Source organism: Pavona decussata, unplaced genomic scaffold (genome assembly GCF_977016875.1).
Source record: "Pavona decussata unplaced genomic scaffold, jaPavDecu1.1 SCAFFOLD_281, whole genome shotgun sequence".
Lineage (NCBI taxonomy): Eukaryota > Metazoa > Cnidaria > Anthozoa > Scleractinia > Agariciidae > Pavona > Pavona decussata.
Genome location: NW_028145682.1, coordinates 751227 through 766621, shown reverse-complemented (window position 1 = coordinate 766621; position 15395 = coordinate 751227). Strand labels below are relative to the sequence as shown.

General features: G+C 39.3%; 1 protein-coding gene across 4 annotated transcripts in view; it reads right to left on the bottom strand.

Annotated features, from left to right (window-relative positions):
• The window catches only part of LOC146455258 (protein mono-ADP-ribosyltransferase PARP14-like), a 104613-nt gene extending 89651 nt beyond the window's left edge, over positions 1–14962 (bottom strand). Inside the window, exons 1-5 of one of the 4 annotated variants that reach the window (XM_085094531.1) lie at positions 14206–14962; positions 12460–12621; positions 2681–2847; positions 2008–2281; positions 1416–1691 (exon numbers count right to left, since the gene is read on the bottom strand). In XM_085094531.1, coding sequence (XP_084950657.1) covers positions 1416–1691; positions 2008–2281; positions 2681–2847; positions 12460–12621; positions 14206–14365 — 1039 coding nt within the window. In that variant the 5' untranslated portion in view covers positions 14366–14962. Of the gene's footprint in view, positions 1–1415; positions 1692–2007; positions 2282–2680; positions 2848–7792; positions 7859–9948; positions 10134–12459; positions 12622–14205 lie in introns of those variants that run through there. The other 3 variants (XM_085094532.1, XM_085094533.1, XM_085094534.1) reach the window with 3 other exon arrangements.
• Positions 14963–15395: the final 433 nt, after the last annotated feature.

Sequence of the window (15395 nt, the reverse complement as noted above, 5' to 3'; positions counted from 1 at the left end):
CCCGATCTTAATCCCTTGCATAATAAAACGATTTCATACTCCATTGTTTTACCATAGCCCGAATTTAATTTCATTTAATTAGTTAATCCTTGACACAAAGAAATTGTTCCACTTCACTTCTTTTTCGTCGGAAATTTAATTTGCATACGATACCATACAAGCATTAACTTATTGTAATCTGCTGTAAAAAGCAAACAAGTGCTTTGTATCGCAGAGATACGATGGCAAAGTTTATCTTACTGAGTTCTTACCTGAGTCATCATGGCGTGAACGTTTTGTGGGTGCAGAAGGGTTGCTGTGAGCAGTTTTCTGGTGAGCTTGAAATGGAGCCATGTTCTGAAAGATCTCTCCACAGGTAAGGCACTTGTATTCACGCAGAGCTGCTCGCTTTTTGTGCACTTGTTGTTCGTGGCGTTGTAGATCAGATTTGCGATGGAAGGTCTTGTCGCATTTGGAACATTGATGTTACTTTATCTTTAAATGAGTCTCTTCGTGACGTTTCAATTTGTCTGCTCGAGTGAAAACTTTTCCACAAGTCCCACATTCATTTCTAGACTTTTTGACAGACGGCACGTCTGCGTCATCCTACAAAACAATAAACAAGCGTATTAGCATCTCGATAAACTCAACAACATTCAAAGTTCAATCGATGGTACCTTTGCTGGTCGTTTTCGGCCGGCTCCATTCTGTAAATCGCTTCCAAGAAGCTGTTCAATATCCTGAAAATAGGAACAAAATTTGTCCGTTTTGAAAAGTGATCGAGTAGAGGTATTGAACAATACAAGACAAAAAAATCGACTTTGTTGTAATGAATAAGACAATCAATTGGTTAAGTCTTGAAAACAAATACACTAGATTTCAAAATTGGTACTACCTACCATGGGAAATGTCAACGCCGTCATTTGATCCACTGCGAGACAAAGCTGATCACTTGGTATCTCGTTGTGCCAGATACAATTTTCAAATTCGTTAAAAATAGTATCAACATCCATGATTTCTACTGAAACTCACAATTTGTGAATGATGTACTTGGCCGCTATTGCGTTTTTATACACTTAAAGACAATGGCTATAGACTATGACATCATGTATCCAAAAATAACCTGTCAAACCGGTGATACCGCCCATGACTGCCATAAGTTAAAAATAGAGCATGACATCATTGATCAACCTGTCAAACCAGTTCATAACCTGTTCGTAAGACTAAAATAAAATATGACGTCATCCTATAATGGGTGATCAAGACAATAGGCGGTGACGTCATCGTCGTTAATGTATGCCCCCGCGTATTAATGAGAATCCCCCGCGAAAAAGAGGCCTAACTGTCCCCCCCTCACTACTCACTCCACAGGACGTAAATTGACCGAATTTTATCTATTATTCAGGGCAGCCAAAAGTAAAAGACGGTTTTGTCACCTTTCACACCAGCAAACGTTATAAGGGCATTTCCTTCATCAGTATAAACCAACTCGAGGACCTCGCCTCCCCCAGATCTCCTTTCATTCTCAAAATAATTCCACAAGGCATCCTCTGAGGGCAAAGTACCACTGACAAATATGCTGATGTTATCTTCCTCGTCAGACTTGTCCTCCGCTGCGTCCGCGAACTCATTTTCTTCCACCTCAAGCAATGATACGTCAAGATGTAAGGCACCCACTTTGTGGGGTGAGTTCTCCACTGTTCTCGACGCATCTGAAATGAAGCAAAATTCCCTCAAGTAATTCTGACACGAAAACTCTACCTAAGGTAAACAGATTATCATTATCGTGGCCAAACTAGTGAAAGCTATTGAGGAAATAGTTCCATATTATGTTATACAACTAAAGTATTATAACGAGTCTATGCATGAAATCCTGAAGTCTTATCATTCAAATGAAAGCTCGTAGACAGTAATGTATGCTGCTGTGGTGCTGTTTATATTCCAGTTAATTCTCTCCATGTGAAAATCCTCAAAGATTTTTCCGATTCTTACATTGGAACTCTTAATAGTCAACGGGGTTAAATTTACCATCAGATGATTCAAAAGTAATGAGGCATTCTTGACGTTCACGGTCCACATCGACGCTTGAGACGGGACCTCCTTTAGACCGCCTTGTGTTCTCGAAGTAATTTCTCAAAACATCCTCTGATGTGTCCGCCAACAAACCCATGACCTTGACTGTGCACTGTAGTGGTGGCGCCGATTCACTTTTAGGTGTTGCTTTTTTATTTGATAGTGATCTCATTGTGCCGTCAAAGCCTTTCTTATTGCTGTTGCTACTTGAGAAGTTGTTCCCCAAAGACTGCAAGTAAGAAGAAAGTATTTTTGTCTAAATACCACCAAACTTGCTGGAAAATGAGGTGAGCAAGTAAGCAAAAATCGGTTCCAGGAAAGACACCATATGCTGTTCGAAGGATATTAAACTTATTTTCACTGTAGTTTTTGCTTTGGATAATTTAATAATGATCACTTGGTTTATTAATTGGCCTGTTAAGCATAGAATAAGACGAGAATACAAAATGGAATACAAACAATACAAACGGGAAGGGGCCCTGCTATCAAACTTTTTAAAGTCCTTTGTAATGATTTCAGTCTACGCTAGCCACCACCCCCCACCCCCACCCCACCTTTCCACGAAGTTCTGGATCCCCCGCTCGAATATAAGGTTTGCCGGTTTTCATATGCAAGACATTACACCTACACTCTTACACTCCTGCTCATTTTTTCCAGACGGACTGTCCACTTCCGGTAATTTATCGTCTTCTTCATCTTCCTGATTTGAGGACTCAGCTGTTTCCGCCAGAAGAGATACGTTTAGGAGGCGTTTTTTAAGGTAATGCTTTCCCTTTCCAACAACCCTTGCAGCAGCTGCCGAAAAAAAGAGAGAATTTTAAAAATGGTAACTTCACAACGTATGGTATACAGTGGAACCTCCCGTAAGCGACCACCCATAATGTCCAGGATATGTGGTCGCTTACGGGAGATGGTCGCTTACCAGAGGTCAGGCCACAGGGGGTCTAAATCTCGGGTAATTTACATATGGTAATTGCGGAGACCAAACCCTTTTGCCAGTGCTTATCGAAACCTTTTCCTTAGACTGCCTGATTTAGGAGCAAACAGTAAACGGCATTTTTGCAATGTTACATTTCGAGCGTAAAGCATCTACAATTTTCGCGTTTGTTTGTTTGTTACATAATTCAGTTGACGTTCTTTATCGCCACAATTTTTCTGTTAAGTAATACAAGATTGAGAAAGTCATCACCGGTCATGCATGTACATGCATGCTATTTACAAGATAAGAGAGTTTTTTTCCCACAAGAGATTCAACCTGATTAAAGTTTATTTCAGTGTGCACTATAGTGCTTGTGTATGTTATCAATTGTTTCAATGCTAAGCTATTTCGGGAGACACTTCCGGTAGGTTCGGCTGTCTGCTGTAATGATGTGGGCCAATATGTTACAGCAACACATTTTGCAATTTCCCCCCGTGAGAGATACAGCGGATTGTGTGTCAAGTGGTCGCCTACGGGAGGTTAAAAACAATTGAAAACTTTATACAATTATCTCTAAAAGTGGTCGCTTACGGGAGGTAGTCGCTTACGAGAGGTGGTCGCCTACGAGAGGTTCCATCTATAGTGATTTGACTTGAAAACTTTTGGTATTTTGGAAAAGTGGTCGCTAATGAGAGGTGGTCGCTTACGAGAGGTGGTCGCAAAGGGAGGTTCGACTGTATTATTTGCAGTCAAATGATTAAGGCAAAACAAGTTACTGGTAAAAATCCAACTAACACCGTGAGGCCAGGATCGTAGTTATTGATTAGACAAAAAAAGAATTATGCGTGTTATTGTCAGATTTTATGCTTGGATGTTAGAGTTGGAAGTATTGAACGTGTGAGACAAGAGAATTTTTTATCACTTCAAAGTCTTTTGCTAAGATAAAGAAAAAAAAAAGGAAAAGAGAAAAAAATCCGTAAAATGTTCTGACAAAATTTGAAAAAGGGTGATCCAGGGCGTTTGCTCAAGGACGGTAAAGTATGGAAATAAAAGATTGACCTTAAAAATTCCATTAAAAACATGTGGCCGCGTTTTGAATTAAAATAGAAGATATATGATAAATGAAAGGAAATGTAATGTAATATTTTAAGCCTGGTGAACTAATGAGAATGGTGTATTATTCAGTAATGGCGCAGGCAAACTCGGAAAAGAAATTCCGAGTCAGCTCGGAATTTCTTTTTCCGAGTTTGCCTGTGTCATTACTGAATAATGCATCATTCTTATACGATAAATGTTTTTAAATGGGGTGGAGCGGGTATAGAGATCACTGGTCTGCCATTATTCGTTGGTTTTCCAACATGAATTAACTTCTAGCCAGCTGAACTAAACTTTCCAGGGAAGCGCGAACTCTCGCCAAATCAATACGTTTCAACAGCTTTGCAAAGGGCACCGTTCACTTTTTCCTTATCAAGATTAGTCAACTGCTACTGCGCACGCCCCATTCTTGATCGTAGAATTTCTCGCGAACAAACAAATGGATATTTTCTTTTGTACGAGCATGTCGACAAGTATAGCCGCGCTTTGGCCTTTGTATCTTACTTTCAGTGAGTAAAGAGGTTTTTCAAAACATTCGTTTGGAGAACAAGTCATCACCTGAAAAGCCAATTAAGTCGCTTAATATTCAGTTGTGAACGTAATATCCTGACCTCAAAGATTAACATCCCTAGAGACGTTCAATGATTCAGCACAGGTTGATGTTGTACATCTTTTAATTTTGACCAAAGGTGGGCGATTATTCCAGAGGGATAATTAATCGTTTGAGTTGAGACAGATAATGACAGCGTCACCTTCGTGTGCTCACGTTCTCCTCAAAACCGTCAGGAATTTGGTCATTTCACGTTGTTTTTTTGGCGATCACGGCGAAGAATTTATGTACCAAAATTTGTAACGCACGTATACAACTGTACAGGCCCGCAAATGATCCCCGGACCGGAAATGATCCCCAAATTGAACCGCAAATGATCCCCGGACGGGAAATGATCCCCATATTGGACCGCAAATGATCCCCGATCGCCTTACAAACGCATAAATATAGAATGAAATGGACTCAAATTTGGACAGTGGATTTAAACTTTATAGCATTAATTTTTTTTTAATAACACCAGTCGTTATATTTAAGCTATCTGCATGCAAATTTATCAACTTTAAAAATTATAATATAGCAGTACAGTACAACGGAACAATTTACCCATAAACTGTAACATACATGTATATGATTTACTTCAGTATCATTACAATGCCTAAAATGCGCACGAATTGTACGAAACTCTTCCAAATTAAAGAGTGGGTCAGTTAAGACTTTTCCAAGTTTTTTTTTCCAAAAAGGAAGGAGAATCGGTCAATGCGCTTCAGGTAGCGGTCAACTCTCACCCACTATCGTCGCCTTTGTTCTTAATCGGATCTTAGTCCTAAGCATAACGTCTAAGCCTCGGTCGTCCAATACGTTATCGTGTAATATGTTGATTTTAAATTTGTCTTTCGTTTTCGTTTTGCCGCTAGTTGGACTCCCAGTCTTTTTTATTAGTTTTTTTTTTACAAAACACACTGTCGTCGGCATAGACCTATAGAAGACCATTGTCCCCCTCCGCGTCATGGCGAGCCGCATGCCTTAGCAACCGATTTTGCCATCCAAATTTTTCCTCGATCACTGCAGGAGGCCTATTGTTTACGGGAGTACTGTTGGTAGTTTAAAACCACATTTTCCGTGCAATACGAGTCTCACCCATTGTAAAAAGTTCACAGCAATCAACATTCACTCACTGCATGCAGTCGATTATTTCCGGTTCAGTCAAAAACCTCTGAACAATTGAAAAATCCAAAGTAAAATGAAGTTATCGTCGATGTGCAGCGAGTATTAAACACGGCAAAGCAAAGGCGTCACACCCGATTGCTCGTCCTTTACTGGCGATACACCCGAGATAATGCATCAGTAAATTCCAACAGTGCCCATCCCCCCCCGGGCCGACCCCTGGGAATTAGGATTTTTTGGAAAATAAACTGGCAAATGCCCTACCACCGGGACAAAATAGTTGTTCAAATGCCCCGGGGTGGTGGCTCAAACATGTCAAAAATGTTTTATTTTCTTCGTTTCTCGTCAGTGTGTCTCGTCTTACTTTCAGTAAAATCTAAGCTAATTCAGACCAAATTAAGTCATAGCTGGGTCTTGTTTCCCGTAGTTGGTGCAAAAATAGGTCATTCTACAGCTCTAGCGTCCCATTGTATGTCCTATCTAGACGCATTCAATAAGAAACTTACTGTATTTGCCGATGAATTTGTCATTAAGAAAGCGACAATGCTGTAGGGTGAAAAAAGTGATGGTCAAATGCCCCGGGGTAATTGGGTAGAAGGCTAATGCCCGACCCCCGGGATGGACAGTATGGGAAAATGCCCCACTATTCCCCGGGGGGATGGGCACAGCTGGAATTGACTGATGCATAAGAACGGAGAGTTCAAAATCTCCCTCTGAATAAATTTCTATTAAATATATCAGAGTTAGCCGGCTCACGAAGCAAAGGCGACGCACCCAATTACTTATTTTTCGTTCTCAGGCGACACACCTGATAGCCTGCGAACGTAGACGTATTTCCGGCTGTCGAGAGAATTCCTGCGGATAGAATCTCGACAGCCGGAAATACGTCTGCAGTCGCAGGCTACACACCTGAGAGAACTGGCATGCATGTTCCAGTTTATACAAAGTAAATTGTTCTGTTGCACTGAGATGCTATATTATAATTTTTAAAGTTGTGAAATATGCATGCAGATAGCTTAATAAAACGACTGGCGTTATTAAGAAAAAAAATGAAGTGTATAAAATTTAACTCCACTGTCCAAATTTGAGTCCATTCCATTCTCTATTTATAGTGAGGCGATCGGGGATCATTTGCGGTCCAATCTGGGGATCATTTCCCGTCCGGGGATCATTTGCGGTTCAATTTGGGGATCATTTCCGGTCCGGGGATCATTTGCGGGCCGGGATCATTTATGGGCCTGTACAGAACTTTTGTATTTCTCGTTAAATCCTTCAAATTATTTTGTGACGCTCTCGTTGCCGTCGCCGTAGCAGCTTCTTAAATTCCATGGTATTGAAATAAAAAAAGTAGTCCAGCCTAAAGTATTTCGAAGACAGCTTAACTTTTTTCCTTTTCTTTGCTTGCCTCTTTTTTGCTTCGCAGTGTACTTCTGCTAGTGAGGAATTTTGGTTTCGCTTTCGTGTTGTGAAGAATTGTCAGATTTATTTCCCAATCTCGCTAATTTTTTACTTTTGCCTTAAATTTCAAGGATTTCGTATAAAAACAACTACTAATGACTGAATCAGGAAGAGCATCTTTGCAAAGTTTAAGAAGCTATCGTAAAACTATAAATCGGCCACCAAAATTCAAACTATGTGGCACAGATACGTCAATGCAACTTTTTCCAGCCTTAATACTTATGGTGACCAAATCTCGCCATTGCCTAGATTTCTCTCGTTTTTGCACGGCAAAGACTTTTCTTTTTATTACCCTCAGAACTTGGAAAGTAAGACTTGTCAATTGTAATGTTGGAATATGGCGAGTTTGCTATCCATTACGGTCTAATCAAACGTTGTCGGTCCTTACTAGCATATGGGACGGTTTCAGTATTTCGTTGGCCAAAGTGCAGCCAAAATGAAGATTTCATCCCTCAGATTTCGAAGTATTTTGAAAATTGTGTCCCAGTAAAACGTAGTTAATCGAAAATATTGCATGGCCGGTAAGTTGCGTTTCCAATCACACTACTACGTACCTTCCACATCTTCGAAGGTGATAAATGCTTGGTTTCCATCGATTTGGATATCTTTGACGTCGCCACCTCCCGAATCTCTAGCCGATTGAAAGTATATTGTGAGTTCCGTTTCGGTCGTACCCTCTGGTAATCCAGTGAGTAAAATCGGTGAACATTCCAATTTTTTTTTTTCGAACGGGATCAAGGATATCAAGAAAAAACGTTTCTTTGAGTTCACTTCAGTAATAATTAATCCTTGCAGAACGCCAGCAATGCAATTTTTTCAAGAACAATAGCTTATATCCTTATAGGGAATTTCCATTTCTGTAACGACGGCTTGTGATTGGCGGATTAGACCTTAACATTATCGCTTATTGGTTAATCTTTGGTGCATTTTAGATGAAATATTGTTATTGTTTTATTGGAGTTTCCTAGAAATCACGGCTCTGGGGAACTGAACTCTGAGTTCACTTAATAATTAATCCTTGCAGAACGCGAGAAATGCAAATTGTGCGAAGAACAATAGTTTATATCCTTATAGGGAGTTTCCATTTCTGTAACGACGGCTTGTGATTGGTTGATTCGACCTTAACATTATCGCTTATTGGTTAATCTTTGGTGTATTTTCAGCTGTTTCGACATTCCGAGAAATGTTGTCATTTTTTTATTGGAGTTTCCTAGAAATGACGGCTCTGGGGAACTGTGAATATGTTTTATTATTTTTCCCCTTGAAACAAATGCTTCATTTTAATCATGTTTAGTCGAACGGTTTTCAATTTCGTATCAGTTTTCGCCTGCATGAAAGTCATCTAACAGTCTATGAGGTTATTGATCGAGGATTCCCGGAATCTTATGTTACTTAAATTCATGCTATCAATTTCATATAGTGGTGTCCATACAAATGAAATATTCACCAAGTTGATACCGTACAATTACTTGTGTTACCACCCAGGTCGATATCTAGACAGATTGCCAACTATGGTATTCAGTGTGCCCAAGTGAAGCGGCTATTCGAAGATACGCTACGTTTGGACAAAATTGTCAGTTTTCTTTGTCTTTTTATCTTTTTAGATAATTTATATCGATCCCAACCAACAATATACAACGATGATGCTTTTAAGCTTGCCTGTAGTATACGTTCCTAATCTTGCGCAGGCACACGCGCGCTGTCTGTGTTTGGTCGTGCGCTGCTTTCGTTTTTACAGGCGTGTCGAAAACCTACTATTTAGCAGAACACCGCGTTAACTTAAGTGCCGCGGGTGTGATGTATTTGGTGAGTATCACGCTACCGCCTTATTCAGTTTATTGTCGGTCCTTCCATTCGGCTTAAATGGTCTATTTGGTTCTTCTTCATTCGCTTATGCGGAAACTCATAGCACGCTATTGGGGACACCTGTCTTTAAAGCTGGAAAACCGTTGCTATTTTCGTTGCTATATCCCGCTAAATATCGCAGGAGAAAAACCGGTATTCCAGCCTAAAGTATTCCGAAGACAGCTTAACTTTTTTTTCTTTAGTTGGTTTGCTTGTTTCTTTTTTGCTTCGCGGTGCACTTCCGCTAGTGAGGAAGTTTGGTTTCGCTTTCATGTTGTGGAGAATTGTTAGATTTATTTACCAACTGCTAATCTTAGATACCTCGATTAATCTCGCTAATTTAAATTTGTACTTTCGCCTTAAATTTCAAGGATTTGGGATAAACACAGCTACTAATGACTGAATCAGGAAGAGCATCTCGCCAAAGCGTTAGAAGCTATGGTAAAACAATATACAGTAAGTATACAAATCGGCCACCAAGATTCAAACCATGTGGCACGATACGTCAAAGCAATTTTGCCAGCCTTAATACTTATGCGTGGCGACCAAATCTCGCCATTGCCTAGATTTCTCTCGTTTTTACACGCAAAGACTTTTCTTTCAGTATTACACTCCGAACTTGGAAAGAAAGACGTGTTTATTGTAATGTTGGAATATGGCGAATTTGCTATCCATTGCGATCTAATTAAACGTTGTCGCTCCTTACTAGCCATGGGACAGTATTTCGTTGGCCAAAGTGCAGGCAAAATGAAGATTTCCTCCTTCGGATTTCGAAGTATTTTGAAAATTGTGTCCTAGTAAAATGTAGTTAATCGAAAATATTGCATGGCCGATAAGTTTCGTTTCCAATCACACTACTACGTACCTTCCACATCTTCGAAGGTGATAAATGCTTGGTTTCCGTCGATTTGGATATCTTTGACGTCGCCACCTCCCGAATCTCTAGCCGATTGAAAGTTTACGGTGAGTTCCGGTTTGGTTGTACCCTCTGGTAATCCAGTGAGTAAAATCGGTGAACATTCCATTCCTTTTTCGAACGGGATCAAGGATATCAAGAAAAAACGTTTCTTTGAGTTCACTTCAGTAATAATTAATCCTTGCAGAACGCCAGCAATGCAACTTTTTCAAGAACAATAGCTTATATCCTTATAGGGAATTTCCATTTCTGTAACGACGGCTTGTGATTGGCTGATTAGACCTTAACATTATCGCTTATTGGTTAATCTTTGGTGCATTTTTAGATGAAATATTGTTATTGTTTTATTGGAGTTTCCTAGAAATCACGGCTCTGGGGAACTGAACTCTGAGTACACTTAATAATTAATCCTTGCAGAACGCGAGAAATGCAAATTGTGCGAAGAACAATAGTTTATATCCTTATAGGGAGTTTCCATTTCTGTAGCGACGGCTTGTGATTGGTTGATTCGACCTTAACATTATCGCTTATTGGTTAATCTTTGGTGTATTTTCAGCTGTTTCGACATTCCTTTTTGGAAAGGGATCAAATGGATATCCAGAACGAATGTTTGTTTGAGTTCACCTAATAATTAATCCTTGCAGAAAGTCAGAAATGCAAATTGTTCCAAGAGCAATGGCTTATACCCTTATAGGGAGTTTTCATTTTTGTAACGACGGCTTTTATTGGCTGATTAGACCTTAAAATTATCGCTTACTTGTTAATCTGTTGTGTATTTTTAGCGGTTTTGACATTTCCGAGAAATGTTGTCATTTTTTTATTGGAGTTTCCTAGAAATGACGGCTCTGGGGAACTGTGAATATGTTTTATGTTTCTTCCCCTTGAAACAAATGTTTCATTTTAATTATGTTTAGTCGAACGGTTTTCAATTTCGTATCAGTTTTCGCCTGCATGAAAGTCATCTAACAGTCTATGAGGTTATTGATCGAGGATTCCCGGAATCTTATGCTAGTTTAATTCATGCTATCAATTTCATATAGAGGTGTCCATACAAATGAAATATTCACCAAGTTGATACCGTACAATTACTTGTGTTACCACCCAGGTCGATATCTAGACAGATTGCCAACTATGGTATTCAGTGTGCCCAAGTGAAGCGGCTATTCGAAGATACGCTACGTTTGGACAAAATTGTCAGTTTTCTTTGTCTTTTTATCTTTTTAGATAATTTATATCGATCCCAACCAACAATATACAACGATGATGCTTTTAAGCTTGCCTGTAGTATACGTTTCTAATCTTGCGCAGGCACACGCGCGCTGTCTGTGTTTGGTCGTACGCTGCTTTCATTTTTACAGGCGTGTCGAAAACCTACTATTTAGCAGAACACCGCGTTAACTTAAGTGCCGCGGGGGTGATGTATTTGCTGAGTATCACGCTACCGCCTTATTCAGTTTATTGTCGGTCATTACATTTGACTTAAATGGTCTATTTGCTTCTTCGCGCGCTTATGTGGAAACTCAGAGCACGCTATTGGGGACACCTGTCTTTAAGGCTGGGAAACCGTTGTTTTTTTTTTCATTGCTATTTCCCGCTAAAAATCACTGGGAAAAATGGTACTCCACCCTGAAGTATTCCGAAGACAGCTTAACTTTTGTTTTTCTTAAGTTGGTTTGTTTGCTTCTTTTCTGCTTTGCGGTGCACTTCCGCGAGTGTAACTTTGGTTTCGCTTTAATGCATTGGAGAATTGCCGTTAAATCTATTTCCAAACTGCTATCTTAGAAACCTCGCTTAACTTTTTTTTCTTTAATTAGTTGATTTGCTTGCTTCTTTTTTGCTTCGCGGTGCACTTCCGCTAATGAGGAAGTTTGGTTTCGCTTTCATGTTGTGGAGAATTGTTAGATTTAAGTACTTACCAACTGCTAATCTTAGATACCTCGATTAATCTCGCTCATTTTGTACTTTCGCCTTAAATTTCAAGGATTTGGGATAAAAACAGCCACTAATGACTGAATCAGGAAGAGCATCTCGCCAAAGTTTTAGAAGCTATGAGTATACAAATCGGCCACCAAGATTCAAACCATGTGGCACTGATACGTCAAAGTAATTTTGCCAGCCGTAATACTTATGCGTGGCGACCAAATCTCGCCATCGCCTAGATTTATCTCATTTTAAACGGGAAACACTTTTCTTTTTATTACCCTCCGAACTTGGAGAGAAAGATTTGTTAAATGTTATGTTGGAATATATGGCGAGTTTGCTATCCATTACGGTCTAATCAAACGTTGTCGGTCCTTACTAGCAAATGGGACGGTTTATTTCGTTGGCCAAAGTGCAGGCAAAATGAAGATTTCCTCCTTCGGATTTTGAAGTATTTTGAAAACTGTGTCCCAGTAAAACGTAGTTAATTGAAAATATTGCATGGCCGTAAGTTTCGTTTTCAATCACACTACTTCGTACCTTCCACATTTTCGAAAGTAATAACTGCTTGGCTTCCATCGATTTGGATATCTCTGACGTCGCCACCTCTCGAATCTCTAGCCGATTGAAAGTATATTGTAAGTTCCGTTTCGGTTGTACCCTCTGGTAATCCAGTGACTAAAATCCGTGAGCTTTCCATTCCTTTTTGAAACGGGATCAAGGATATCCAGAACGAATGTTTCTTTGAGTTCACCTAATCAGATTAATCCTTGCAGAAAGTCAGAATTGCAAATTGTTCCTAGAGCAATAGCTTATACCCTTATAGGGAGTCTCCATTTTTGTAACAACGGCTTTTTATTGGCTGATTAGACCTTTACATTATCGTTTATTTGCTAATCTGTTGTGTATTTTTAGCGGTTTCGACATTTCCGAGAAATGTTGTTATTGTTTTGCTTGAATTTCCTAGAAATCACGGCTCTGGGAAACTGTGAATTTGCTTTATTTTTGTTCCCCTTCAGTGAAACAAATGTTTTATTTTAATTTAGTCGAAGGTTTTCAATTTCGTATCAGTTTTCGCCTGCATAAAAGTCATCTAACAGTTTGTGACGTAATTGATCGAGGATTCCCGGAAACTTACGTTAGTTAAATTCATGCTATCAATTTCATAAAGAAGTGTCCATAGCAATGTGATATTCACCACTTGGATACCGTACAATTACTTGTGTTACTACCCATGAAGGTCGATATCTAGGCAAATTGCCAACTATGGTTTTAAGTCAACAGAGTCAATTGAAATAGGCATCGATTTGTCACGTGAGTAAATATCCACAGGTACGAGTAAAGAGCCACAGGCTAGGTATCGTCACTTAGCAAATCGATGCCGGCCTGCCTGATAAAGCCATTCGAAGGTCCGCCACATTTGGACAAATGTCTGTCTTAAGAAAGCGATTTCTTTAAAAAGAAAACAGCAATAATGGGCTCTTCTAATCGGGTTTCCGCAATTCTAAAGTAGGCCATGCAATTTCAGTTTCGTTGGATTCAAGAAATTCTTATAATACTCTTTCGCTTGAAGCTCCCGAGACAGAGCGTCCAAACCGGTTTGTTTTTTCGATAATTTATATCGATCCCAAAAGAATTCCTAACCAACAACATACAACGATGATGCTTTTTAGCTTGCCTGTAGTATACGTTCCTAATCTTGCGCAGGCACACGTGAGCTGTATGCCTTGGGTCGTACGCTGCTTTCGATTTTACAGGCCTATCGAAAACCTACTATTCAGCAGAAAACTAACTTTAGTGCCGCGGGTCTGATGAATTTGCTGAGTATCACGCTACCGCCTCATTCAGTTTATTGTCGGTCCTTCTATTCAAAATGGTCTATTTGGTTCAGCTTCTTCGTTCGCTTACGCGGAACTCAGAGCACGCTATTGGGGACACCCGTCTTTAAAGCTGGGAAACAGTTTCATTGCTATATCCCGCTAAATATCGCAGGAAACTACGGTTGCCGAGATGTAGCAAAATGCGATAAAATATCGTTTTATTGATAAAATATATTTTCATCGAATAAAAATATATTTTATCGAACTTTGCTACATTTCGGCAACCACAGGAAACGGCCAAAGTGAAAGTAATTAATAGACTTCTCCTTCGGGAAGCTTCAGGTGTCTGGAGTTCGCGCGAAGGATTTTTCTGTAAGGATACTGTATCAAGAACTGTATCTCAACAAAAAAGTAATCGAAGATATTGTTTTAGAAGATTCTTTCCTTCCAGTTCACTACTACGTACCTTCGACATCTTCGAAGGTGATAACTGCTTGGTTTCCATCGAATTGGATATCTTTGACGTCGCCACCTCCAGAGTGTCTTGTCGATTGAAAGTATGTTGTGAGATCCGTCTTGGTTGCACCATCGGGTAATCCATTGACTAAAATCCGTGAACTTTCCATTCTGATTTACATTGGGATCAAGGAAGTCCCGAAAACATGTTTGTCTAAGAACAGTCAATTCTTGCAGAAAAGCCGGAAATGCAAATTGCCGTGAATACACGCAGAAAAGGTTTTATTTGGGGATTACCCTTTCAAAATAGATAGTTCGTGATTGGCTCATCATGTCTTAGCGTAATTGCTTATTATTACACCTTTGGTTGCATAACATTTCCGAGAAATGTTGTCATTATTTGCTGAAGTTTCCGAGAAACTGCGGGACTCGAAAATTTTTTTTCTTGTCCTTGAAGCAACGATTTGTTTTAATTTAGTCGTACTCTTGTCCACTTTGCATTAGTTTTCGTATGCATAAAAGTCATCTAAGGGTACTATATTTATTATATATCTATGCTTATATTATCATAATCTCTTATTGTATAGTATCGTGATTCCCCAATAGTGTTGTCCTACGCAAGAGACGCCAATATTACGCGGTATTGCCAATGCGTATACCCGAGAGCCAATTAATTTTTCTTAGAATTTGAAAAATGAAAAATGAAAATTTTGGTTCATTTCCATTTTTCATTTTTGTTGAAAATTGAAAACTACTTGAGCAACCCATATTTCCAAATTCATTTTTCATTTATTTCATAAAAAAATTGAAAATTGAAATTTTTCAAATTCATATTTCAATTTTTAAAAAAATAAAAAATGAAAATTGAAATTTTACGAATCCAAAAAATGAAATTACGGGAAATAATTGAACTTTTCAATGATCTGAAGAGGCCTGGAACGGACAATCACTTAGGCGGAAAATGAGAAAAAACGATGGCGGCCTTAAGCGAGATTCTCGAACCACGATTTGTCGAGCGGTTTCTTATTGATGAGAACAACAGCAATGGAGATCTTGTCGATGAAATCAAGAACCAGTTTCCTGGTTTAAGAGGTTGTAGTTTGCGAAGTGTGAAGAGACAAGAAGCAAGTGCCAGCGTCCGCCGAGACAATCGATCTTGTCGTGCAAAGTGCTATTTCAGAGGTACAGCCAACTTATTTG